We start from the raw sequence: 27143 nt of genomic DNA on the forward strand, positions 1-27143 counted from the left end.
ACCTTTCTGTTGTTTTGTTCTTTTCTCTCATTTAGATAAGAAAGGAGGTTTTTGAGCTTCTAGATATGGGAGTGTTCAGCCTATGCAAATCGGACTCCTTGAAGCTGGGCCTTTTCTGAGCCAGGGTCCTGATGGAGAGTCCAGTTGCCGACATATTGCAAATACTCAGAATATCCTACTCTGTCGTAGTTATGTTAACTTCATCGCCCAGTGGATCACTGAAGATGCTTCATGAGGATGCTTTGACAACTGTGGGCCTGTCCTTTGGCTCGTACCCTCAGATAATAAAGCTCTGCCTGTGTATGTTGTCTTGTTGAGCAGAAAGTTTTCCTTCCTCCTCTGCTTTGACTATCAGGAGACAGGAAATAGCGGCTGAGACACTGAGCCACACCCCTCCCTGAGCTTTTTAGGCTGCAGAATAGGAATGCTATCTCACAAAACTGTCAGAGAGACCCTGAAATGAGGCATGTGGAGCAGCTTGATAAACTGAAGCACAGGGCTGACGCCATAGTCCGAAGCGGACTCCCGCAGTGGACAGCCCTCCACCACCACAGAAGGCTCGGGGTCCCAAGTGCCTGTGCTGGCTTGGGAGTGAGTTATTGCAGATCGGTCAGGTTAGACCAAGGAAGCGAGCTTCTGGGCTCACAGCCCTTGTCAGGCAGGTCAGCGGAAAGGGATCCCACAGTGAGGGAATGGAAGCCTGTTGGGTCTTTGTCCTAGCAGAAAGCAGAGCTGGAAGTACAGCATCTTGTGACTTCAGGCCTCCTCTCTGCCTGTCAGGTGATGCCTCCTACACTCCCTCACTGTGAAACATAGTCTTGGGCACACAGTGTGGCCAACAAAACTAAAAAGAGCAAATATACCTGGTGCAGGCAGATATAAATACAGCAGCCACATTCATTTATATGTTTTGGCTCTTTAATTTGAAATAATTCCTAATGTGCACAATTTTTGCAAAAGCAATGTAGATAATTCCTATGTCCCGCTCCCCAGGTTCTCACAATGTCACCACCTAAGATACCTAATGTACGGGCAACCAAAACTGGCACCCCAACATCAGCACGGTAGAGTTAAAGACGCTGTAGATGTCACTGACTTCCGGTTGGAGGGCCATGCCACACTTATTATTCTTCCTCACGGTGACAGTGCCTCATTCTTCACTCCTCTCATGAGCACTCATCAGCCCTGTTGTAAACGATCCTCAATCTGGACTTGTCCGCATCCTAACGAGGTTTTGTGAATTTGGGTCAGACCCACAGTGGCAGTATGTCCCTCTCCCCATGTCCTGTCAGGAATGTATAACATTACTGTGTCTTAGTACCAGTGCTAGCAGCCCTGAACTCCAGGTAAAGCTGGCATCTGTCGCTTCCCTGCACGGTAGAAGTATGTGCCATTTCCCCCTTTGCAGTCCATAATTATCTTGGAAGAGACACTTTAGACAGATAAGTAGCTTTTTCTTCAAGCCACCCAGTAATCTTTAGCAGCCACCAACTATTGAAGCCGCCATTACTGTGGTACCTTTCCTATTCCGTTCATTCTTTTGATCTTCATTGGGATCCTTGTGAAAGAGCTTTCCTCCTTCTTAGTTCTTTGCTCAGTAATTTACACCAGTGAGGACACATGAGTGTATGTTTTATCCCATTAGATTACAGTGTATTACTTTTTTATTGTTCAATATTTTTTTAGTTTGTGTGTTTTTTGTTTTTTTTCAGAAAGGGTCTCTCTATGTAGCCCTTGCTGTCCCGGAACTCACTCTATAGACCAGGCTGGCCTAGATCTCAGAGTTCTTTAATCCCAAGTGCTGGTATTAAAGGCATGTGCCACCATGCCTGGCTACTGTTAAGGCCTAATGTAACTTTTACCTGTCTAGCCTGCCATTTTGTGCTGTTACTGGGATAGTCTTTGTTTTGGTGTTCTTGGAAAACAATAGTGGTCAGTAGAACTGCTTTGTGTAGTTCACCACTATAAGCTTGAGCCTGAACCAACCACCCAGCAGCACTTCCTGCACCCATGTGTGAGCTTCTATGGTTTCTGGCCTTTATAAGCTGCCCCTGGGATGGACCCCAACATAAGAGAGCCACCGGCATCGATGTAAGAAGCTATTTGGAGTAAATCTTCCATTTTGAGTAGTGGTTGAGGAAAGTTTAAGTTCCCAAGATATCCCTGGGAAGGGACATCCTGCCTGACAGAGACAGACATGTACGTGGGTGTCTGACAACCTGGTTGGCAAGTCATGTCCCCCCAGGATAGTTGAATACCCCCGCCAATGGGAACAGGGTAAATATACAACAAGGACATGTTTCTAAGGAAATACTCTATCCCTAAATCCTGTTTGGTGGAATAACTTGGCACAGATATTTGTGGATTTTAGGCTTAAAACCCCTATAGGATCTTAACTCAATGTTGCAGCTAGCTCCCCAGCCTGGCCTGTGTCCCTGGCCAGTCTTTGGTGTTCAATAAACCATACTCGTTTGAGTAAGATTGGTGTCTGAATAGTTGGGTGGTGACCCCCAGACCCTAACAGCTACTGATCAGATTCCATTTATCACTCATAACGTTGTTGGCTGGTTATCTGTGTAAACACTGAGTACAACTCGGATATATAGTCTACATCTTCATTGAAACATTCCTGAAGGAAAGGCATCCTTCACATTTTAATCCATTGTTATTATTTTAAGATGAGCTCCCACTATGGAGAGCTACCATCCTCTGCTCCCCAGGTGCTGGAATTGAAGCATGCTCCGCTGTGTCCAGTTCTTACTCATATTTTATAGACAATAAAACTGAGTTTCACAAGGACCATGCACAGTTCAAATAGTAAAATGGAGGCCAGACCCAGGACTTGGATTTCTTTTAGGAACACAAGCCATCTTTGGGAAAAGAGCATACAACAAGCACATAATAAGGAAGTGTATGCCATTGCTCATAAAATCCCACATTCAAGTTATTCTAGCTCAAGGGTAGCACACACAATCCAGCAAAGCACTCACTCCTGCACTCCAGTGAGCACCTCTGGCTGACAGCTGCCAAGGAGCACTCAGAAAACAGGTGTGCACACCATCTTCAAAGACCTTGAGTGGAACCCAGTGGAGGAGGAGAGTGGAGAGCTGCTACGGAGATGAAGTTCATTGAAAGTATGAATTTATATGATGTCCAAAGCAAACCTGTTATCCTTATCCCTTGCTAATGACCGGCTTTTGAGACAGGCAGAGAGTCAGTACTAAGAGCCACTAAAGTGGGCGGGTCCAGATACCTACAGGGACTGCTGCCAATGGTAGCCAGTGATTAGAGAAGTTATTCAGCAGACTTTTCTCTGAGGGGACAAAGCTTGATTTACTAAGGCTGGTACTCCCTGTGGCCAGAGGAAAAACTATGAACTCTTAACTCCTTGGGCCTAGCAGGAAAGAGAAAATTCATACACATACATTGAGTGGACAAAACAAAAGGCAGAGTCCAATAACTTTATACACATATATATACATGCATACAGACCAACAGACAGACATGAGACATTCATACATAGAATGGTTAGAGCAAAGCTCCAACATGCAGCCTCCAAGCATTTCATGCATATACATACATACACACACACACACACACAGTCGGTGGATGGGGCAAGCTACAACACATGCCCAGACAAGCTTTACATATATACATACGTATACATAGTTCATGGGTAGAAGGAACAATGTGTAAACCCCCACTCACACAAATCTTACACATACACAGATATACACATAGTTGATGATATACACGTAGTTGAGGAATGGAAGGAACAATGTTCTAGTCACTCATTCTTTATTCTTATATATATAGCTTTCTTATATATAGCTTATATATTCCAAAATAAACTTTCAAGCAGTATAAAATTACATTTTAGTGATTAAATTTTAGTTTTAGTGATTGATTGTGAAAAAAAAAGTATGTTCCCCAATAGCTTTACAGGAAATAACATGTAGTACAGGTTAAAAAAAAAAGTTATTTGCTATAGAGTAACAAAGTGTAAACAAGGCAGTTTTCCCAGTCAGTTTCTCTTACTGGAAAGAAGCAATTTGTGATTACAAAGAAAGGAATAATTATTTTATTTATCTCTAAATGTAATCTCATAGGAATCTTAAAAGAATCACAAATCTAAACGTTTATATAAAAATCAGATGAACCTTATATTCTTAGACTTCATCAGCAATATTTAATAAATCATGTCAGGAAGGTGAGGGCAAAAGTGCTATAAAAATGGGTATCAATCAGCAGCAGCCCAGCCTCAGTGAGAGTCATGTCAGCCAGTGTTGCCATTGTTCTTGTTCCCTGGCCATAAAAGGTCCCTTGCTTAATAAGAGTGTGCCTTTCTGAACTTCAAATTGTTTCCTAAGGTTTCCTACATCAGAGGCAGTCATAAAAATGTCTCAATTTAGCTCCACTAATAATTTTATTTTCCAAATGTTTTCCAAGGGTGGTGGTCATTGCTGAAAATGTCTCTTAAGTTCTTCTCTAGGGTGGTGATGGAATCAAGCTGCTCCCGTAGCAATGCCTGAAAGAGACTGAGCATTATCATTGTGAGTGCCAGGGTTACTGTCCTGTGAGGGCTGGAAGCCCCCTCGGGGTTTCCATAGAACTCTTAGATTAGAGGATTTGAGAGCAGCAAGCAGAGCCGAACTCCACAACAGCTTGAAGTCCTCAGGACTCATGGTACCCCGGGTTGTGCCACACCAAGGCTCACCCATGTGGCTATGGTAACTAGTGGACCACATTCCATGAGTTCTAAAGCTATGTGTTGTTCTTCCTGTGCGGCCCTGGGCAATCCCTTAATCCTAACAAGTGAGATTTTCTTAGCCTGTGGTAAGCAAAATGAATCACATACCTTCAGAATCCAGGTGTGTGTAACTTTTTGTCAAGTGGCATATCTAAGATAATGTAGAAAACCAGACATAATTTCATATGGAGACATCGCAGTCTAAGTCTGTCAAAATTCAGAACAATCCACTAATTTGCCGTTAAAACTGAGACCATTATGAATACTGTGAGTGCCCACCCTACACACATAACCACATCATGTTTACCATATTTGCGTCCCTGCAGGTAATGCAAGACAGACATAAGGCAGTCCAAAAATGTAACGTGTGTGCTATTGCCAAGAAGGCATTGTGAACTCAACATTAGCAGACACCACTCTCTTCACCAGAACCCCTTTGTTGACATCCCAGCATAGAATAGGAACTTGAAGAGTCATAGACCGTCAACTAAAGATCATAACCCACTTTCCACACCCTACTCCCATCTGTATGTAATTCTGCCCCAACCTCATGTGGTTTTAGTACTTGCTAACATAGCTGGTAGACCAGTTAGTTCCTGAAGAGTGCACACTACCTAGGCAGCTATGACAGAGTTGACTTAAGCAATGTGGCTGTTTGGGGGTCAGTAACCCCATCCTCCTGCAAGTAAGGCCAATAGGCTCATTGATTTAATAAGCCACACTGCATTGGGATCCTTACTTTGGTCTGCCATTAGTTCCCTGTGTCCAGTGAGTAGATATGTATTCATATCTCTTCAGAGTGTACATACCACGGTTACACTATCATATACACAATTTACACCATGGTTGCAGAAAAATAAAGACAAGGGTTTAAGAAAATCCTTCAAGCTGACCATGGTGGCGCACACCTTTAATCCCAGCACTTGGGAGGCAGAGTCAGGCAGATCTCTGAGTTCCAGGGACAATCTGATCTACAAATCAAGTTCCAGGATAGCCAGGATTACATAAAGAAACTCTGTCTTGAAGAAAAGGTCAGGGTAGGGGGATTAAGAGGAAATCACTCTCCCAATTTTTCTAATGATACCACCACTACTAGCAAATAGGTATCAGGCCAGAATGGTGGTTCTTAAGCAGTTTCCCCCTTTAGGTTACATTTGCAATGCTTAAAATATGTTTAGCCGCACACTGAGGTAGAAGGCTACTGTTGGCATCCAGTGCATCCAGTGGGAGGTGGGACTGACACTTAGCTGGTAGAAAGTCAAGGATGCAGCTAAATATTCTGTGCCATACAATAGATAGCCAATACTGTTGGCTGTTGAGGAAACAAAGCACATGAAGTGTATTTTCAAGCATAAGTTGTATTGATTAAAATCAGGTTTGAGGCTCACTCCATGGCATAGAACCCATACACAAAACTGCTAAAGTGATCGAGAGCCTGAGACTAGGTAGGTCATGGGCCCTAGGGGAAAACCCACCACTGTTACTATTCTAAAGGGACAAAGCAATAAAAGCACTCCCAATGACATGCTACTAGACCATGGATCAGTACCTCACTCAACCCTCATCAGAAAAGATTCCTTTACATTAACTCTGTAGATGCAAAGACCCACCACAGGACAGTGTGCAGAGAGAGATTCGGTCCAAAGTGAGATATCAAACCCTCCCCTGGAAGATCAGGGATCTGTTTATGTGCGAGAGGAAGCAGGAAGATTGTAAAAGCCAGAGGTGGTTGCTGACGCTAAGGAAGCAGCATCTTCTAGGCCTGACAGGAGCGAAACACAAATAAACTCACAGAGCCTGACCTGAACTAGTTCACACCAGACGATGTCAGCGCTGAGAGTGTGAGCATAAGTCCTACCCACTAACCAAGAAGCTATTCGTAATTGATACCTGCTGGGAAAGGGAAATCAGTTTTCTCCCATGGAGTATCCTGGGGTACATCAACCATACTTCAGGGAAGGCTCCATGTCCAAGAGTACTTAGTTGGCCAACACCAACAGACTGGAGTTTGGGGGATTTGTCTCCTTTTGTTGTTATTGTTTTTGTGGGCTTTTTGTTTTGTTTTTTGTGGGTTTTTTTTTTTGGTCCATATTTTTTGTCCATTTTTGCTTTAATTTTTGTTTTCCATGACTTGTTTTGGTTTATGAGAGAATAGGAGGTTGCATGGTTAGGGTGATGGGGAGGAGTTAGGAGAGGGAAGAATATGCTCAAACTATATATGATGTGAAAAATCAATAAAAAATAAAAGATGAAAAGTTTAGAAAAAAAGTGACTATAATAGATAAATATAAAATGTGTATATGGTTATCTCTCTTGGAAATACTGCCCCAGAAAAGTTTGCACTTACTGCATATGATGAGATTTTAATTGTCTACCTGGCTGAAGCACATGGTGCCAGAGGGTTGATGAAGCACTATTCTGTGTGCTTGTCTATGAAAGAGTAACATTCAAATCAATGGATTTAATTAAAGCAGATTGCCCTTCATGGCCTAAGTGGGATTCATCCCTTCCTTTAAAAACCTGAACAGAAAGGCTGCCCCCTCCCTCCCTCCCAGTAACAGAATTCTAACTGAAAAACCGGCTCTTCCTAAGGCTATACCAGTCTCTTGGTCTTCAGCACTCAACTGGGACACTGACTGGACTCTGCTGATTTGGGACTTAGCCTCTATACTTGTGTGAGACCATTCTTGTAATACATATTTATGTATCTAGACATTTGATTCCTTGGAGAGCCAGGAGTAACAAACACACTGCCTGTGAGACTTGGTAGTTTGCGATCTTGTTTTATAAGAAGGCTAAGAAACGCTGTTCTTAATGGTTTGTTACAGGGATAACTCTTTTACTGAGCATTAACTGTTCCAGTATTGGAGCAGGAACTTGAGTTACAGACATGCCTAATGCCTTGTGGGACAGTTTAACACACATAAGCTAATCTTGTACTCAATTGCCGCCCTTCAAGCCCAATCCCTTAGCCAGGCTCATTTAACAAGGCAGCTAGTAGATGGTGACTGCAAGTGTTCCCTGATGTCTCTCACAGTGGACAGCGGCAGCCTGGCTCTCACTACTTGCAGGTCAGATTCAGATAGTATGCAGAAACTCTTCCACAAGCAGTTTGTGCTTGTTTTGCAAGTATAAAGGTTGATGCTGAGTTAGAAATCTCCTACTGTATGTATTTGCATTTTCTTTTTTTTTTAATTTTCAAGATTTATTTTATTTATGAGTACACCATTGCCGTCTCCAGACACACCAGAAGAAAGCATTGGATGCCATTACAGATGGTTGCTGGGAATTGAACTCAGGACCTTTGGAAAAGCAATCAGTGCTCTTAACCACTGAGCCATCTCTCCAGACCAAAAAGATCTCTCTTTTTTTTTTTTTCGGAGCTGGGAATCGAACCCAGGGCCTTGCGCTTCCTAGGCAAGCGCTCTACCACTGAGCCAAATCCCCAACCCTCCTCTGGCATTTTTAAATGAATAATTATAAATTGTCTACAGCCATGGCAGAAAACCCTCACACCAGAGGGTAACCCTCAAACCAGTACAGTAAGGCCGTACTTCAAGGCTGAATATCTGACAATACTTCACTAATCTCTAATGAGTAGATTTAAGAGACTTTTTCAATTTTTATGTGTATAGTTTGCCTGAATAAATGTCTATGCACTATGTGCATGTAGTACCCAAGGTGGCCAGAAGAGGGCATCCGATCCCCTGGGACTGGAATTACAGACAGTTGTGAGCTACCCTATGGGTGCTGGGAATCAAACCTGGGTCTTCAAGAAAAGCAGCCAGTGCTCTTAAACACTAAGCCATCTCTCCAGCTGCAAAAGGAGATGTTGCAATCTACTTGTTCTGCCTGGGTCTCTCCAATGTATGAGAAAAAGAAAAGAAAAGCAAAACAAAACCAAAACAGTAAGAAAGCCGTTGAAGTTAAGTATATGTTCTCCAAATCCTTGTTTGTTTTTCTCTCTGTATCATCACAAATGGCAAAGCTAGATGTAATTTCAGAGCATTTCCCCAGTTTAGTTCACGTTCCTGTTAGACTATAACCATATTTGGGGCAAAGTGGATAGCCCTGACTTTGTAATAATCGCCAAAGATTTACACATGTTTCTAAGGATAAATTTGGGAAGGTTTTGCCTTGACGTACCCAACAAATCTCTGAAACAACCCATAGCAACTGCTTCCGAGCGTGAGCAGATGTTGGTTTTTATAGACTCTCCCTGAGGAGAACATTTATAGGCATGGCATTTTAGCACGACAGGCTTTCTGAGCCTAAATAAAATGCACCCAGCAGAGCCTGGAGAGATCCGTGCTTCCTGTATGTGGCAGGTCTGCTTAAAGAATGAGATCAGAAAGCAAAAGAGAATTCACGACTTCATGTAATTCTTTATGTACCATTAGTATTATGTGGTATCACTATAAATATGAATGTTCTAAATGTCCCAAAAGCATGTGAATTACCGAGAGGACCAAAATGGAGATGGTACCCCAGTACGACCTGTCCAGACTGCCGGAAAATACAGCACTCAAGCAGCAAACGTTGCCCGCCCAACAGCTAAATTTATCTGCCTCCATCGTCCTCTCTATCTTCTTCGCCACAGGAGGATTCTGCCTCTCTGTGGGCGTCATCCTTCTATTGTTTGCGAAGAGCACCAAGGAAATTGAGGTTTGTCCTGTGTTACCGTTTTATTTCCAAAGGTTCTCAGTTTGGGACTTTAAATGGGAGTAATCGGTTTAAGAGCACAGCCCCTCCACAGGAAACCAGAAATGTCTGGATCCACCCAACTTTGGGCTGGGAGGGATGCAGATTGAAGAGCCCACAGCGGTGACTTCAGTCATTCCTATTTTCAAAGCTGGTTGCCTCCGGCCACATGTATGTACTCGAGCCTGGCTAAGTCAGATGGCATTAAAGAAGTGAGCAAGCGGGAAACGGGTGAAAGAAGAGAGACCAGCTCAAAAGACTGCCAGACCCCAGTAATCCCATTCAGATTCCGTGATAGGACACAGAGCACAAAATCAGAGCTTCTTAAAAGCATGTGCACCTTTAAATGTTACTCTTGTGAAGTTAACATGTCATGGTTGTAGTTGCTTACTGGGCACAGTGATTTCTTTTTTCAGTACATGCTTACATATATGTATGTGTGTATACACACACACACACACACACACACACACACACATGAGCAAATCAAGGGAATTATGATCTTTCTCTCCTTGTCACTTGTGACTACGTTCTAGTTCCTCTCTCCTAGATGTTCATGATGCATATAGGAAGTTACTGTGAACCATAGACACAGTGCTGTGTTGGGCAGCACAAGGATTGTACTTTCTGTACAAGGTTTGCATCGTCCAGCTACACTCTTTCCTCCCACTGCCCTTCCTAGCCTCTGGCTAAGGAACTATTCTGCCTGCAGATGAACCGTCTAAGATTTGTTATATAAGTGAGACCACGCAATATCTGTTGTCCTAATATTCCCCGTATCCATTCATCTTGCTGCAAATGACAAGATTGTGAGTTTATGACCAAATAATGTTCCACTGTAGATACATAATACCATTTTATTCATCTGTCAGTGGACAATGAGATTGATTCCATAACATTATGAATAGGACAGCAAAAAAAAAACCACATATGGGTATCTCTTTGATGTGCAAATTTCATTTTCTCCATCTATACACTTGTGAGATGGCCAGATCGTATGATAGGCCCACCTTTTTGAAGAATCCCTATACTGTTTTCTGGAGTGGCTATACTAATGTACATCTCCATGGCGGTATGTAAAAAGCTCATGTGTATCCAACAGCTGTGGTGCAAACCCTTGATCCCAGAACTTGGGAGGCAGAGGCAGTAGGTTTTCTGTGGATTCAAGGGCAGCTTGTTCTGCCTGCCGAGTTCCAGTCTAGTCCATGAAACTTGCCCATGCTGAAAGGGACGGGGACATCAAAGCTTGAAAGCAAGGCTGATTTTCCTTTTAAAAACAGCTCGTTTTATTTGCTTCTCCATCAGTTTTTTTCATAACTTTCTTCCTTAGGAAGGAGGATTTGGCAAGTGTGGGGGGCGGGGACATGGGCGTCAGTCTTCACTAAGAGGCAGTCATTGTTGAATTATGTCACCTATGTCTCATGATAGTGACCCCATCCGTCACTGGCTGTTGGCTAAGACTAAATAACTATTAACAAGATACTTCTGTCCCATGACATTGAAGGGTATTTTCCATTCTTTGAGTTCTTTTCTTATGTTTCGGACAGGGTTGCCTCTAGTACCTTACTGGGGAGCCAGGAACACCCAGAGGGTAAACCTCCCGTTTGCACAGAAAAATTTTGTTTTTGTTGTTGTTGTTGTTGTTGTTTTAATTTCACCATTCAGAGATTCAACATGGAATCTATGAGATAAAGTGCACTCCCATGTGACATCACTTGTAGACACTGGAATTCAAATATAACACTGCAGCCATAAGGGGATTTTGGCCACATGGGAGCCTCCGTTCCCTTGGTTCGGTTCAGTGTGCTGTCTGTGCTGGTTCTTGACTGGCATGCTATCCTGTTCCTTAGGGCTCTTTATATAGTTCTACACCCAGAAAAGGCATGAATATTATCAAAGTAATCATTCAGGCCATGTCATACATATATAAAGAATGGTGACTTAAAGCCCCCGTAGCACATGAGCGAATTTACACTTCACGTTCAGCTTCTGGGCCTTTGCAAGATTCAATGCTTCTTCTCTTTCCTGTTAGTTTTCTCTTCAAAAGAATCCTCCATCCTATTGGCACCTTACCAAAGAAAAAAGCCACGCCCTTGCTCCTCTGAGCTTCCATGGGCCCAGAATCCTCCCACTACTCTTCCTCATAGGCAGGGAAGAAGAATCTGCCCACAGGATTGGGGAGCATGCAGCCCCCTGAGCCCTTTTCTCTGAGCCTCCCCTCCCACTCTTCCGGCTGCGGCCTCCCAGAACTGACTGCCGGCTGCTTTGCCAGAGCACACAGGGATCACCCACTTGGGACATGTGACTCTTTTTTAAAAGAATTCATTATACAGTTTTTCAGAGGATTTAACTTTCAAAAGGCAGAACACAACACCTTCTCGAGCTGAGAACTATTCCACATACGTCAATGATATTAGTTTGGAAATGTTTGCCGTCCCGTTTGGTCACTTTCAGTAACTGCTTTCAGAGGACATGCAAAATAATTAATATGAATATTTTCCATACAATAAAATGGAAAAATGGGGAATGAATGAGTTCCCTGTGAAGGTGATTAGACTCGGGCTGTGGGCAGTTTTCACAAACCCTGACTAATACCTTCCAAGTAGCCTCTCCTGTGACTAAGAAGGACAGCAGCGTCATCCCAGCAGTTCACATAAGTGTGCAACAGACACATGGAGTTCTGGGCCAGTGAAAAATGCCTTCAGGCGAACAAATGAGAGGCTGTGAGAAGGCTTCCTCCCAAGTACCCGAGAAAAGCTTGCCCCCACAGCAGGCCTCTAGGCATGTCACAGGTTCCCTCTCGTGGGGGGGGGGGGGGAATAGAAGACTTTGGGGTGGCTCTCGCATTGAGTTTTAAGATGTGGACTCACATAACCTTTAAGTGAACTATTGTTTTTCGCTGCCTGACAGATAAATTACACGAACATGTGTGCAAATTGCGCTCAGCTACGGGAAGATAGTTCTAATTTTGACAAAGAATGCAACTGTTCTCTTCCCTTGTACCTTCCGGAGAAAATGGAGGTGAGTTCAGCCAACTTCACGCTCGCGTGCTTCCTTGTATCTCTCCGTGATGGGTTTGCAATTTCCATCAGATCCTCTCCAAAACCTGAAAAATACAAGAAATAAAGAGAGGTCCAGAATGCAGAGCACAAGGATACGCCTTTGAAATATCTTTGAGAAGCAGATACAATACATTTCTCAATTAAGTTTTGATTACTAGGTAAAACCATGGAGCCATTAAAAAAATCCGTTCTCAGTTCTTACTCCTGGGATCAAATCTAAAGGGTGACCGTAGCTCTATGCTCTGAAGTCATTCTGCACAAAGGTCTGGGTTCCAAGGGGCCTTATGAGGCAGGAACTGATCACAACAGGGTTACTAAGGTAGGCTCTCCCCAGGAGACGAGAGTACTGCACGTGTCCTAAGCCTTCCTGTTGGGCTGCTGAACAGTCTTACTGAGCCTACGACTTTCCTCTAGTCCTTACCCAGCTCCCTTCCCAACTTCTGAATTCCTCTTTCCTTCTTGAAGCCCCAGCATAGTTAAATTTTTGAAGGAAGAAAAAAAAATCTCAAAGATAAAACCTAGTATCAATTCCCATCTGTCTGTGTCTTTGCGGAAAGCACAGAACTTGCAGCTAAGCCGTTGGTCCTCTACCAGAGCCTGAGCCTCCGCGGGCTTCCAAGTGCCTAGCATGCTTTCTGACCTGCGCATGCTCAGTGACTACAGTTTCAAGTTACAGCACCTAGATTTTCTTTGAAACGGCATGACAGGGTCTGGGGCGCTTACATAATACACAAAATGTTTCCTATTGTACGTTTCTGAATGAAAGATAGAACTCACCACCAGACCACCGCCCGCAGCTTTGGCGCAGTACAGAGACAAGCACAGGCCCCCCTGCTCAGTCGTGTACACAAACCCACAGTCAAGCCAGCCAGCCAGCACCTCCTTCTGGTCACTCCAGACAACTCTCCCACAAACTCAGAACCACACCCCATACAGTCCTCTCGGTGAGGTGGTTCAACTAAAACCAGGTCACTATTGAAACACTCAACACACCAGACCCAATCCATCCCAAAATAAGCACAATAATGCTATCTACCCCATTGCTCCTAGACTACCATTTAGTACAACGAGACTAGAGGCCTCACAGGTTTTAACACATCACCACAAACAAGAGGTCGCTATCCTAAAGCTCAACAGCCGTGGCTGCTGTGGCTACTCCTGCATCCCGCTGTGTCACAGAATAAATATACTGCAGGTCAACACAGTCTCCAGCAACATCTTTTTTTCTCTCTCTCCATCTTTATTAAATTGGGTATTTCTTATTTACATTTCAAATGTTATTCCCTTTCCCGGTTTCCAGGCCAACATCTCCCTTACCCCTCCCCCTCCCCTTCTATATGGGTGTTCCCTCCCCATCCTCCCCCATTACCGCCCTCCCCCCAACAATCTAGTTCACTGGGGTCCAGCCTTGGCAGGACCCAGGGCTTCCCCTTCCACTGGTGCTCTTACTAGGATATTCATTGCTACCTATGAGGTTGGAGCTCAGGGTCAGTCCATGTATAGTCTTTGGGTAGTGGCTTAGTCCCTGGAAGCTCTGGTTGGTTGGCATTGTTGTTCATATGGGGTCTCGAACCCCTTCGGCTCTTTCAGTCCTTAATACCCAGCCTGTTCTTCACGAACAAGGTCATTAACCTTTGCCTGCTGCTAAGAACACTAGCAAATACTGGATGAGCAGCAGCTCCCTCTTAGTCAAGCCATACGTCCTCTTACCGGGGAAAATCACTGGGATGTTGTTGGACTTTAATTTCTCAAATCACATCAACTACACAAGTCTCCAGCTTCCTACTGCTGCGAGCCTTTAATACAGTTCTCCCGATGTGACTCCCCCCAACCATAAAATCATTTCCCTTGCTACTCAATAACTGAAATTTCGCAACTGTTAGGAATCTTAACATAAAAATCTGAGTTTTCCAATGGCCTGAGGCAACGACCCCTGTGAAAGGATTGAGCCTTGAAGGGGTGGGTGAGCCACAGGTTGAGAACCACTTCTCTACCTGGAGTTACCATACCCAAGAAGCTGCTGAGATAGCTTAGACCAGTGCTGCTGACGTCCCAACTGTTTTAGATTGACCAGGGACCCCGAAAAGAAACTTGCATTTCATCAAGGAAAAATATTGATATTGAAATCTTGTGAACAGTATTTTTAAAGCCTTAGAACATGGTATGCATAACATTTTTCCTGGTGCTACCAAAAAGAGACGATATTTGTAAACCTGAAGTTGAGGTATTGAAAGCAGGAAGCCTAAAACTGGCATGGTGGTGCGTGCCTTTAACCCCAGCACTCCAGAGGTAGAGGCAGGCAGGCAGGCAGATCTCTAAATTCAAGGCCAACTTGGTCTCATGCCACCCAGGGCTACACAGAGAGACCCTGTCTCTGTCTCTGTCTCTGTCTCTGTCTCTCTCTCTCTCTCTCTCTCTGAGTTTCTAGTTTCTACTTTCTACTTTCTAAAAAGAAGCTTCCATTTCCCATCAGTGTTTTGTGTAATGTTGTCTGTTTTGCGGGGGGTGGGGGGAATGAGTTGATCATGTTTACAAATATTCCAATGAATTCATCTATTTGCTCCTTATTCTTCTATGCAGGGCGATGTTTATATGTACTACAAATTGTACGGTTTCTATCAGAATCTCTATCGATATATTTTATCAAGAAGCAATAGCCAATTGGTGGGTAAGGATATTTGGGTAAGTTCCATTTGGTGTAATGTTCTCTTCTTTTGTGTTAAGCCAGGTGGTCATTTCCATCTAAAAGACAGACATGGGGTGGGCCTCGGCATCCAGGTTTTTAAAGGTAGAACTGTTTGCTTCATTCTTACCTGAGGCGAAGGGGCTGAGCAGGTTAGGTAAGCATTATCAGGAGAGAGAGAGAGGGCACTGTCCCCTGTAAACCAGGCAGTGTGGGTGCTAGGCAACCAAGTAATTATCCTTTCATGAATTTTGAGAGACCTTGGTCTCTATTTGGTTCACCTGCTAACCATGTTTGTCTTCCTTTCTATAATCAGAGCCCTCGATTCATCCTACTTAAAGGAGAATTTCCTGAATAAAAGCCTTTGGTTTAACTAGGTATCTTTGTGGACCCAGAGTTATAATTTTTTCACTGTTAGCAGTTCATATATGTCAGACATATATGTCTGTGGAAGTGTTAACCTAAACCTGTTTATCAAGCAACTTCCCTGTGATGTAATCTAGCTATGGAACCTGACCCCAGGGACTGTCTGAATCTGGTGCACTTTAACAGGAAGGTTTTAAAAACTGTTTTCATTTAACCTACTGCGATACTCAGCAAAGCAAGGTAGAAATCCTTCCTGCAAATATTTCTGACGTGCTCCGTGTTGTCAACAAGGAAACAACACATCTAGACACCCACAAGCACACATATCTCCAAAGAATGAACGTTTCCTGGTCTTAGTGTGTCAGAAAGCCCGAGGAACACAGAGAGCGGTCCGTCCATCCACTAACGAGGGTCGACGCATCTGGCCGCTGGCCTCTCTCTCAATAGTCTAAGAGTTTGCCAAAAGCACTTCTAATTGATACATCATCTTGCAAACAGGATACTACAAACTGTTCTCCATTCCAAGTGTCCAAAAATGACACTCCCATCATTCCCTGTGGCGCGATTGCCAACAGCATATTCAACGGTAGGTGACTTTTTCCTAACTCTTTCATAACTATGTGAGCCCCTCCACATCCGGGATGTTACCCGGGCAGCTGAGTGGCTGGGGTTTTTTTTCCCTTGCTTAGTGCCAAATATTTTATCCAGGAAAAGCCAGAGCATTGATGTCTGGCGTTTCATTTGTAAATAACTTTTCCCTCACCAGCAATCTGAAGGAATAGTCAGGAAACATAAGTTAAATGGAACCAAAGAATATTTTTCAATAATTGGCCCAGTGTTGGTAAAGGAAAAAATGATCTCATGAGTCAGCGTCGATGGCACGTGGGTGTGTTGAGTATCTGAAAAAACAAAACAAAACAAAACTACCTCTAATTTGTTTGTCATCTGGGTCTGGGTCTGGGTCTGCATTTTGAAAGGTGGCAAAATGACTACCTAACATGTCCACTGTAATTTTAAATTTGTTTCAGATACCATAACTCTTTCATACAACCTGAACTCATCTACACAGATAGAAGTCCCGATGCTAAGGAGTGGGCTTACATGGTGGACAGATAAGTATGTCAAATTCCGGAATCCGAGAACCAGCAACTTTACTAGTACATTTGCAGGTACGAACCAGAAAGATATCCCACCCCCATCAACTCTTTCTCCCTCCCCTCCCCCCTCTCTGTTTTCATGAGACAAGGTATTTCTGCATAGATGTCCTGAACTCGATGTACAGACCAGGCTACCCCAGAACTCACAGGGTTCTGCCTCCAGGGCACTGAGATTAAAGGCATATGTCATCATGACCTGTTCCTTGAGGTGTCTTTTCTGTTCTTTGACTCCTGTTGTTCTAACTTTCCCCATCTTGGGCACTACCATTGACTTCTCCCTATTAGAAATATGAAGTAATTGGTTCTGTGTTTTGTTCCCATTAACTGTTAAGAAAAAGCAAATGTCTTAGGAAGTTTGTGTTTAAGCTGTAATTTATTTTGTAACAGGATACATTTTTTTTCTTGTCTGATGTTTTGTGTGTTTTTTTTAAGACAAGGTTTCTCTGTGTAGCTTTGGCTGTCCTGGAACTCACGGTGTAGACTAAGCTGACCTCAAACTCAGAGATCTATCCGCCTCTGACTTCAGAGTCCTTGGATTAAAGGCAAGTACCACCATGCCTGTCTTCAACTGGATACACTTTTTAGAATAAAAAATAACTTTTTTCGTAATTGAAATTTTCATGTATTGATTTATAAACCAATATAGTATTGATGGGCCTATAAAATAGCTCTACGCAAATCTACTTTAAAAATTTTAAACCTACTTTGAACAATGCTGGTTTTTCAAAAATTTAAATATATAAATGTATATTAAACATCTTTTAAAATATTTCTTTTGTTATTATCAAAATGTTTGAAGATAATACAGAAGATAATTTTTTCTCCATCTTTATTAAATTGGGTACTTTTTATTTACATTTCAATTGTTATTCCCTTAATCCAAATATTTTCATGGGCTTTTTTTACTTCATAGGTGGTTTTTTTCCCTATTTTTGAATTTCTCATTAAGTTCAGACACTAGCATATAAATCCTGGACTTTCTCAATATCACTTTATTCTGGCACAGAAATCTTTCAACCAAAAGTACCAACAGTCTTTATAGAAACCAAAATAATTCAAGACCTAATTATGAAATGTAAAAAAGTGAGTCTTATTTGGAACTCTCACTGTGGAGTGTGTTCAATTATAATGTTCCCTCATTTGGAAACTTAGTTTTCTTTTTTTTTTTAGATTTATTCATTTATTTTATGTATATGAGTACAGTGTTGCTCTCTTAACACATACCAGAAAGGGGCATCGAATCCCACTACAGATGGCTGTGAACCACCATGTGGTTGCTGGGATTTGAACTCAGGACCTCTGGAAGAGCAGTCGGTGCTCTTAACCGCTGAGCCATCTCCCCAGCCCAGCTTAGTTTTCAATAAGGATTGTTCACAGAGTCTTTCTTCACATGGTATCATTTCCGACATTACCTATTTTGCATACTTTAAGAAAAGATTTTCAATTATCTTTCACAAAATGCAAGTTAAAGGGCTTGCTCATTAGAAAAGAAAAAGTCCGGGCTCAACATGAGTTGTTGGTGCGCAGAAGCGTTCCTTAACGCTTCAGGTCTTCTGAAAAGTCTGTTTAAAGAATGATAGTCATGCTGACGTGTATAATGTCTTGTGGCATTAATGTGATTAATGTATGCTCCATACCTGTTTAAGGACATTTCCTCTCTGTTGTTCTCCTATTTACTGAGGGAATTAGCTTCACTCTGGGTTTCTGCTCCACCAAATTTGCACATCTTCTATCACTGCAAAAGCAAACCATTTAAAGTTCCTAGCTGAGTTATAGTAACATCTATAAATGCCAGATTGTTATCTTAACGATTGACTTTCTAAGGGCCTTGCTTTGATTCTGTGAGAAGTTAAACCCAGGGGTTTAGTATTGCCTTCCTGAAGACATTCACGTAAAACTGGCTTCATCTGACTAACAGTTCACAGTTTATTCTTTGCTAATGAAGGCAACACACTAAGGCCATTTCTTTGGCTATGAAAAATATTTTAAATAAAAACTCAGAAACTAAGGAGAGAGCTCAGTGGGCAACGTGCCTGCTGCACAAGCCCGAGGACCAGGGTTCACATCCCAGTTACCCACATAAAGGCCGGGTGTGTCAGTGCCTACTTGTGACCACAGTGCTGGGGACAGGGAGCAGGAGGAAGCAGAGCTCCCAGCCAGACATTTTAGCCAATTGGTGTGCTCTAGGTTCAGGAAAGACCCTGTCTCTAAAGATAAGGTGGAAGATACCCAGTGTTGGTTATGAACATACGCATAATCATACACATACACACACATGTACACATATGCACAGATATAACAACATACATGCATACACACACATGCATACACACACATGCACACACACACACACACACACACACACACACACACACACAGGAATGGTGTACGACCATCCCAGGTCTAAGGAATCTGGAAAAAGAGGACCACAAACTTCAGGCCAATCTGATACACAGAGTGAGACTTTGTCTCAAAAGCTATGTAGACAAGAAAAAAATAAAAGTGAGTCCATTTCGTTCTTATTTTCTGGGAACAGGGTCTCACAGTCTCACTCTGGCTAGCCTTGGACTCAGACATCCTCCGACCCCTGACTGCTGAGTACTAGGACTAACGGTGTGGTCCTAGTGAAGGCGTGCCAGGGGAGGATATATGAATGGACGGTCTGTAGGAGGTAAAGCCATTGTCTGGACACAGTCCTCACTCACAGACTTTGCATAAGTTCAGATGTTCTCACTTACGCCTTCTGTTTCCACACGGTCAGCAGCATCACTGTTGCTGCCATGTGGGATGACGTCAACCAAACCATGTCATCCTCATCGACCGGAAGACAATGCACTTATTTTACATGGACCCTGCATTCCGGCTGCTGGCTCTTCACAGTTAAAAGGATTGACTAGCAAATAAAAGACTGGAACCAAATGATACCCAGTGATGTGTTCAGAGCCTACAGTGAAGTGACCGTTGAGAGTGCAAGCACACCAGCAGGACCGCTCAGCGTCTGTTTCCTGTGTAGGCTACATGAACACAGACCTGGACCTATCATTGCCTGAACTCCAAACCCTAACCGTCAACCCCTCTGAGTTACAGCCTGCTGACCTCACACATTTAACAGGCAAAGTCAGAAACTGCACCGTGGCTGGCTGGAAGGCTGAACAGCTGGCAGGGGTCACAGTGATCCCTTAGATTGTGTTTTGACTAAGAGGTCCCTGCTTATCTTTCCAACACAATCACAAGTTCAGGAAGTCACCCCATTCATTGCACACGAACATCTCACCATCGTCTAGGCAAGTCCACATCCAGAGGCTGTAAGAATGAAGTCACGTGCACATAGACTGCTCGGGATACATTCTAAATCGTGTGGACTCGTGCACACCAGCCATCAACTGGGGCTGTCCTGTGCTGACCAGGATGGATGGATGGATGGATGGATGGATGGATGGATGGATGGATGGATGATGGATGGATGGATGATGGATAGATGATGGATAGATGATGGATGATTGGATGATGGATGGATGATGGATGGATAGATGAATGGATAGATGATGGATGATTGGATGATGGATGGTGATGGATGGATAGATGAATGGATAGATGGTGGATATGATGAAAGAAAACAAATGACCCAAATTAACTTGGAAAATGAGAAAGTTGATACCGCAGACCAGACCATGTTTCTGACACCATCCAGACACATGGGAGGTGGTGGGATTGGGTGATAGAAAGTCCTTGGAACCAACATTTCTTTTTCTTTTTGAAAAGACTTATTCATTTTATGTCCACTGTCACTCTCTACAGACACACAGGAAGAGGGCATTGGAACATGCATTTCTTTCTTTTTTATAAGATTTTATATATTTGTAAGTACATTGTAGCTGTCTTCAGACACACCAGAAGAGGGCATCAGATCTCATTACAGATGGTTGTGAGTCACCATGTGGTTGCTGGGATTTGAACTCAGAACGTCTGGAAGAGCAGTCAGTGCTCTTAACCACTGAGCCATCTCTCCAGCCCAGAACCTGCATTTCTAACAAAGCTGCATCTGGCACCAGTTATCCCTGGCATACACTGTCTTGGGTCATGGGTACAAGACAAACTAGAAAGCAGCTGGGGACTGTAATGTGAGCCCCAAACACGTACTGTTTAACTAGATTCAATGACTGATGTCTTGGGAAGGGCCAAAATAGGTGGGTTCCAAGGTGTTTACAGAGGAGGATTCTCTAGCTCAGACTTCTTTCCAGAGGAAATATGTGTGGCTAAAGACATGTTCCAGCATGTGAATGTACTCTGCCACCCTTCATGTAGCTTTTATAAACACCTTTTATTTAAAAAGTTTTTATAAAAACAAAAAAATTATAAAAATGAGCTTACAAAAATTATAAACTCATGTCTGGGGGTTTCTGCGAGAAGCAAACAGTCACAGTTAAGAAGAAGTGATGTGGGGCTGGAGAGATGGCTCAGCGGTTAAGAGCACTGACTGCTCTTCCAGAGGTCCTGAGTTCAAATCCCAGCAACCACATGGTGGCTCACAACCATCTATAATGAGATCTGATGCCCTCTTCTGGTGTGTCTGAAGACAGCTACAGTGTATTCATAATAAATAAATAAATCTTAAAAAAAAAAAAGAAGTGATGTTTTAGTTTTGAGTTTTTGTTGTTTTTGTTGTCTTTGAGACAAGGTATCACTGCATAGCCTTGGCTGACTGAGAACTCACTGAGTCACCTCCCAAGAACCGGGATCGAAGGCATGTGACGTCACACCAACCCAAGAGGCTTCTTACTTATTTTTGAGTCTCCTGTAGGTAGAGGATCTAGCCTTATAATAGCAAAGAAGTTCCTCTCACAATTCGCTGTTGTTGGTTAGCTCTCTGAAATGTAGCATGGATTCCATCAACTTCAGCAGACTGAGTAAGCCTCTTCGGTCCCTTCTTCAAGCATTAATTTGAATTATGTTCCAGGCACTGAGGGAGTAAATGCTCGTGAATGGATGAGGGCACTTCTATTCACAAGGGTGCTCTGTAGGTGGGGACAACCATGTTCTCTTCAGAAAACAGACTTGTAAGAGTTGTGGAAAAGTCAACAGATGTGTCTAGATGTGTCTCCTGGCTTCCAGCACTAGGCCTGTGATTCCAGTGCTGGCCATCTCCCTCTTCCCTCTCCCCTCTTCCCTCCCCTCTCTCCCGTCTCCCTTGTCCCCTCTCTCTCCATTTATTTATCATGGGGTAAGTGTGGGTTTGTATACAGGGCAGGGAATGGGTGTATTTTATTTATATGCAAGAAGTCAGAAGCTCATTCTCTTTTCCCACTATGTGGGTTTCAGGGAACTCAGGTCTGCAGTCTTGACAGCGTCCATGTTGACCACTGAGCTACTCTACAGACCCTATATCATCTCTCATTAGCCCTACAAAATTATCTTAAACTCTTCCTTAGAATGCTAAAAGCCAATATAATTAATGATTGCATGTTAAACTTCTATGCACACTCGTTTTTTTAAAGTCAAATTCCTATTTCTCTTCCATTGGAAATGCAGTTCTTTCTCATAAGGAAGACTGGAGGTAGAACTGACTTTTCTCTGTCGTTCATTTCCCGCCTGCCACAGGAAGTTCAAAGCCTCTGCACTGGGCCAAACCTGTCTATGAACTGGATCTAGAAGACCCAGGAAACAATGGCTTCGTCAATGAGGACTTCATTGTATGGATGCGGACTGCTGCCTTTCCCACTTTCAGAAAACTGTACCGCAGACTCAGGCGTGAGGACTCTTTCGCTGACGGCTTACCTGCGGGCAACTACAGTTTGAGCATCTCCTACAGTATCCTCCTGGGCCATGCCCCTTTCTCTGAGCAAAGGCAAAATCTGGCTACTGGTTGTAGAATTCCTTTAGTCTGCGATGTCCTCCAGGCAGATATGTGGGACACTGGAAAACAGAGAGTGTGTTTTATAGGAATGAGCATAGGAGGAAACCACTGCCCCTTCCAGTGGGGGTCAGGGGTTCACAACTCTGGAACTGAGAGGTCAGGGGGAAATGTGCAAGTTTTCATTACATTACTGTATTTTGGAACTCTCCCAAGAAAAAGAGACCCGAAGAAGTGTTGACTGTGTGGATTTACATCCTTGTTTTAAAAGGAGTTATCAATTATGTAGGACACTTGAGGGTTGGTATAACCTCATTTGTTTGTGCAGATCCCTGATGGTAAAAGTATTTCTGCCTGCCTACTTCCTTCCTTCCTTCCTTCCTTCCTTCCTTCCTTCCTTCCTTCCTTCCTTCCTTGTGACACAGTCTCACTAGGTAGCCTTGGCTGTCCTAGAACTCTCTCTGTAGACTAGCCTGGCTCTAACCTCTTACTGCTGTCTCCCAATGCTGAGATTTAAGATGCTTATCCCCTCGCCTGACATAAAGTATGTCTTCACATGTCTAAGGACATTTGTCATCTCCCTCTACATTTTCAAGAGTAGAAGGTCAGAGTCCCCTCCTTGCTCTTAATGGCTTTCAAGTACCTTCAGCCAAAACAGTGTGCTGAAGTGGCATATGCGGGTTCCTCTGTTTCTTCTACTATCAAATGTCATCACATAACTGTGTCTGAACATACTTAACAGGTCTTTTGGTTTTCTTTCTTAAGGACCAACAGCCAGTAGCACTATCAGGTATAGACAAATAGAGGAATATTTTGTCCCCAAGAAGAACCAATAAAGGGTAGGGTCTATACATCTAAAGCATTGGGAGAAGGCATTGCCATATAGAGTGGGGTGAGATGGAGGAGTCAGGAAAGTAGAGGGGAGGGGTAATAGGAGTCCATTTGGAAGGGAGACTGGAACCGCAGAAACTGACAGGGACCATATAACTTTTAGACGAAAGTGTGTTAGAGCAAGGGAAGCCCATCTCCCACACTTACTGCCCCAGGAAGTGTGAAGCTTCTGTTCTTGGCCAAACCTACCTATGAACTAGATCCAGACGAGCCAGCAAACAATGGCTTGCTCGATGAAGACTTCTTGGTTCAGTCCATGCCAGGAATGCCGAGCTGTGTGCTGCAGATGTGTCTTCTTCCTCTCTTCAGCTCAGAGCCAGCCAGTGGGAGCTGATGCCTCAGAAACAGACATATGGGCCAAGTTAGGAGACATGTGTTCGAATAACAGATTGTGATTTTTCTCCCTCCAAATTTAAAAATACAAATGTGACTCTTGATTCAAAAAAAAACAAATGGAGATTTAACTATAAAGTGTAAGTCTTATCTTTAAGAAGTTATAAGTTTATACCTAATGTATACTAACCATGGTCTCCAGATTTCCCCAAAGTAGGTAGATTTCTTAGGCAGACTCTCATCCAGCTTTGAAACAGCCGCCCAATTAAGTACTCACACCTCTTATAGCATGCCAAGGTTACTAGCCGGGATTCTTCTAGAAGAATCCTCAGCAGGCCAGAGCTGCTCCACACTGAACTGACCACTTCTGCAGTCTCTCTAGCTCCCACCGAGGTTGAATGTGAAATTCATTCATATTCTCTCTCTCTCTCTCTCTCTCTCTCTCTCTCTCTCTCTCTCTCTCTCTCTCTCTCTCTCTCTGTCTCTCCCCCTTCCCCCCCCTCTCTCTCTTTTCTCCCAGGACTGAGCAAATGATCTTCATCTAGTACTGGGATGGAAAATACAATATGAAATTTCTCCTTTCTCCTAGATTTCTCCTCCTAGATTTCTTCTTTCTCCTAGAGCAGGTATGCAGACCTCTCCAATGGAAGAGTAGGGATGTCCCTCTGTGAGGTCCCTGCCAACTGACATCCCTGTCTAATCAACCTTTATCTTCTATTGCTTTAAAACAGGGATAGTTGCCTAGTGAGTGTCTCTCAAGTTGAATCTCCTGATCCTGTAGACCTTGTGTCTGTCGTAACAGTAAACATAGGAGAGAGGGCAGAGGAAAGAACAGACAATGCTGCCCTCACCCTTTGCTGGAATGAGTTTGGGATGGGAGTGAAAAAAGGAGGCCATGTCCTAAAAGGGAGACAGTGTTTCTAGTCTTCTCTCTGGACACCGCTCTCCCCCGTGACTTTGCTAACAGCCGCATTTGAATGCTGATCTCTAGATTGTCCATGTACAACCTCAGTGCTGAGTGTCAGCCCTCTGCTTGCACTACCCATGTACAGCCCGGACAGCAGCACTCCCTCCTACTGAAGAGGGGAAGGATGGCCTGTAGGTGAGGAGAGGACTCGCCCTTTCAAAGGAACTGGGAGAACACAGGCAGCAGCTGAGGCAAGGCAGCCCCCAAGAACCAAGTGATAATGAGGAATTCCAGTCTTATTAGAGGGGATGGGGGGTAGACTTGTTCCTAAACATGTTTCCTTGTGCCTTTAAATAGCTCATTGCCAAGCAATTGAAAGGCCTTTAAGGGCTTTGCTGGGAAATGCCTCTGTCCTCTGTGTTGCTATGAGAAGGCTTTGTTTGTTTATTAGTTTCATTTACAAAAGGCACCAGATGTTTAAAACCCTCAAGGCCACAAGCGTCATGAAGATGATATCATTAAAACGCTACATAGCAAACCCACTTCAAACACTTTCTCACAGGCAGCAAGGACACGGACTTTTCAAAACCCCGACAAATGCACCACTTTTAGATTTAGAGTTCTCACCAAAAATGTTTCTCTGTTCATCCTGACACTTTATTTATTGTTCTTGCTCCTCTGAAAGAATTGGTTCCATTGAAGGGATTAAAGCTGGCCAGTTAAGAAACTTGGCCATTCCTGAGTCTTCTGTTTCATGTACAAAACCTCAGGTTGGCTGTGAGCACTGTCTGTATCCTTTGTGTCACCTTGGACTCACTAAAGGGAGTTAGGTTATCCGTTCACTAGCTATGGGCAAATCCTCCAGATCGGTTTGTGTCGGCATCTGCTTTGTGCACTGTAGCGTTGTTGAGGGAAGCCTTGTTTTGACTGATTTTATTCTAGCAAGATAGAGTCTTATTTGACTGCATGGAAACACGTAAAACAGAATAACCACCTGGATTTTTTTTTGTCTGTGAAAAAGACCAATTTCATATAACTTAATCTAGTGTGTTTGCACGCGCCATGGTGAGGACAATAAATACTGAGCCAGGTCCTTAACAGATCTTCTTAGATTTTCCAGTGACCATGTTCCAAGGAGAGAAGTCCGTTATCCTTTCCACCCTGACATGGTTCGGGGGAGGAGGCCTTTTCTTGGGACTCACCTACACAGTGACAGGAGCACTGACGCTGTTGGCCTCTTTTGCCATCCTGGCAGTTCACTTGAAACTGAAAAGGAATAAACTGAGTTTTCTGTAGATTTAAAGAGAAGACATGCAGAAGGTGGCAGCAGATGGAGGAGTAATAGAATCAAAGGTCTCCGGCAAACCTTGAGATGTTTCTGAGCCATGTCAAGGAGAGGTGCTGGATTGACGGAATCCAATATAATCCTAACTACACGGATAAATGATGAGGTTCCCAGAGAGGGGCGAAGAGGAGAAGCAAACCTATATGTACAGTGAAATGTTCTCGGAATAAAGATAATACATGTTTGTGAACTCTATACCAAGTGCTAAGAATGTGTGTGAAGTCCAGAGTGGGTGAGTTCCCTAGGGGGTCTGCCCTTCAGGCAAGACCGAGCAAGCCAAAACTGTGTCCTTTTAGCTATCCAGTCAGGCCCAGTCTCCTGGCCTCCCCCCACCGCCGTCATGGGTCACACGCATGCTCCCAGGAAGGGCCTGTCCCAGTCGGCCCTGCCCTACCGCTGTAGCGTCCCCTAGTGGCTAAAGTGAAGGAACAGATTTACAAACTGACCAAGAAGACCTGACTCCCTCCCCAATAGGTGTGATCCTGAGTGACCCTCGTGGTGTGGCAAAGGTCTGTTTTGTGACTGTTAATAAAATCTTGAGAATCCTTAAGTCCAAAGGCCTGGCCCCTGATCTCCCTGATGACCTCTAGCATTTGACTAAGAAAGCAGTTGCTGTCCAAAAGCACCTGAGAAGAACGGAGACGAGAGGAACGCTAAATTGTGACTGATTCTGCTAGAGAGCAGAACTCACAGGTTGGTTTTTACAAGACTGAAGCAGGTGCTCCCACCCAGTTGGAAATATGAGTTGCCCAAGCCTCTACTCCAGTGGAATAAGCTCAACAGTGTACACAAAAAAATAATTTGGAGGAAAAAAAAAGCATTAGGAGTGACTGTTTCTTAAAACTGTGTGGAGCCTGTTGAAGACACAAAGCAATCCTAGGACTGGTACTAAAGTGACACCACCTTGAATACAGATGACAGCTGGCTGCAAACTCACTGTCAGTCCAGGCTGGCCTTGAACTCATGATCCTCCTGCGTCAGTAGCCCTTGTGCTAAGATGACAAGCATGTGCCACCACACTAGTTTCATTAGTTATTCACCACGTGGCTATGACAGAACACCTGACGAGAAGCAATTTAGAAAACAGTCCTGATGGT

General features: G+C 43.6%; 2 protein-coding genes and 1 pseudogene across 24 annotated transcripts in view; all 3 read left to right on the top strand.

The window, feature by feature from the left end:
* The window catches only part of Cmss1 (cms1 ribosomal small subunit homolog), a 297760-nt gene extending 297445 nt beyond the window's left edge, over window positions 1-315 (top strand). For 21 of the 22 annotated variants that reach the window (XM_087575871.1, XM_087575873.1, XM_087575875.1 and 18 more), the window contains one exon: window positions 36-303. In XM_087575871.1, coding sequence (XP_087431997.1) covers window positions 36-119 — 84 coding nt within the window. In that variant the 3' untranslated portion in view covers window positions 120-303. Of the gene's footprint in view, window positions 1-35 lie in introns of all 22 variants that reach the window. The other variant, NM_001013866.1, reaches the window with a different exon arrangement.
* Window positions 316-7297: 6982 nt separating this feature from the next.
* Tmem30c (transmembrane protein 30C) lies at window positions 7298-26162 on the top strand. Of its 2 annotated transcripts, NM_001105889.1 has the most exon segments (8): window positions 7352-7423; window positions 9199-9415; window positions 12362-12472; window positions 15094-15195; window positions 16061-16148; window positions 16591-16731; window positions 22318-22527; window positions 25813-26162. In NM_001105889.1, coding segments are annotated over 7 exon segments (1029 nt in total). In that variant the 5' UTR covers window positions 7352-7423; window positions 9199-9223; the 3' UTR covers window positions 25998-26162.
* Window positions 26163-26307: 145 nt separating this feature from the next.
* On the top strand, window positions 26308-26889 carry Rps13-ps3 (ribosomal protein S13, pseudogene 3; annotated as a pseudogene).
* The last annotated feature ends 254 nt before the right edge of the window (window positions 26890-27143 follow it).

The sequence above is a fragment of the Rattus norvegicus genome, chromosome 11 (genome assembly GCF_021556685.1).
Source record: "Rattus norvegicus strain SHRSP/BbbUtx chromosome 11, alternate assembly SHRSP_T2T, whole genome shotgun sequence".
Lineage (NCBI taxonomy): Eukaryota > Metazoa > Chordata > Mammalia > Rodentia > Muridae > Rattus > Rattus norvegicus.

Excerpts from the sequence above, each read along its gene's own strand:
- Tmem30c (XM_087575868.1), top strand. The coding sequence starts at position 9,224 with ATGGAGATGGTACCCCAGTACGACCTGTCCAGACTGCCGGAAAATACA. Across the intron at positions 9,416-12,361 it reads AGAGCACCAAGGAAATTGAG|ATAAATTACACGAACATGTG; the intron begins GTTTGTCCTGTG and ends GCTGCCTGACAG. Across the intron at positions 16,732-22,317 it reads CTTTACTAGTACATTTGCAG|GAAGTTCAAAGCCTCTGCAC; the intron begins GTACGAACCAGA and ends CGCCTGCCACAG.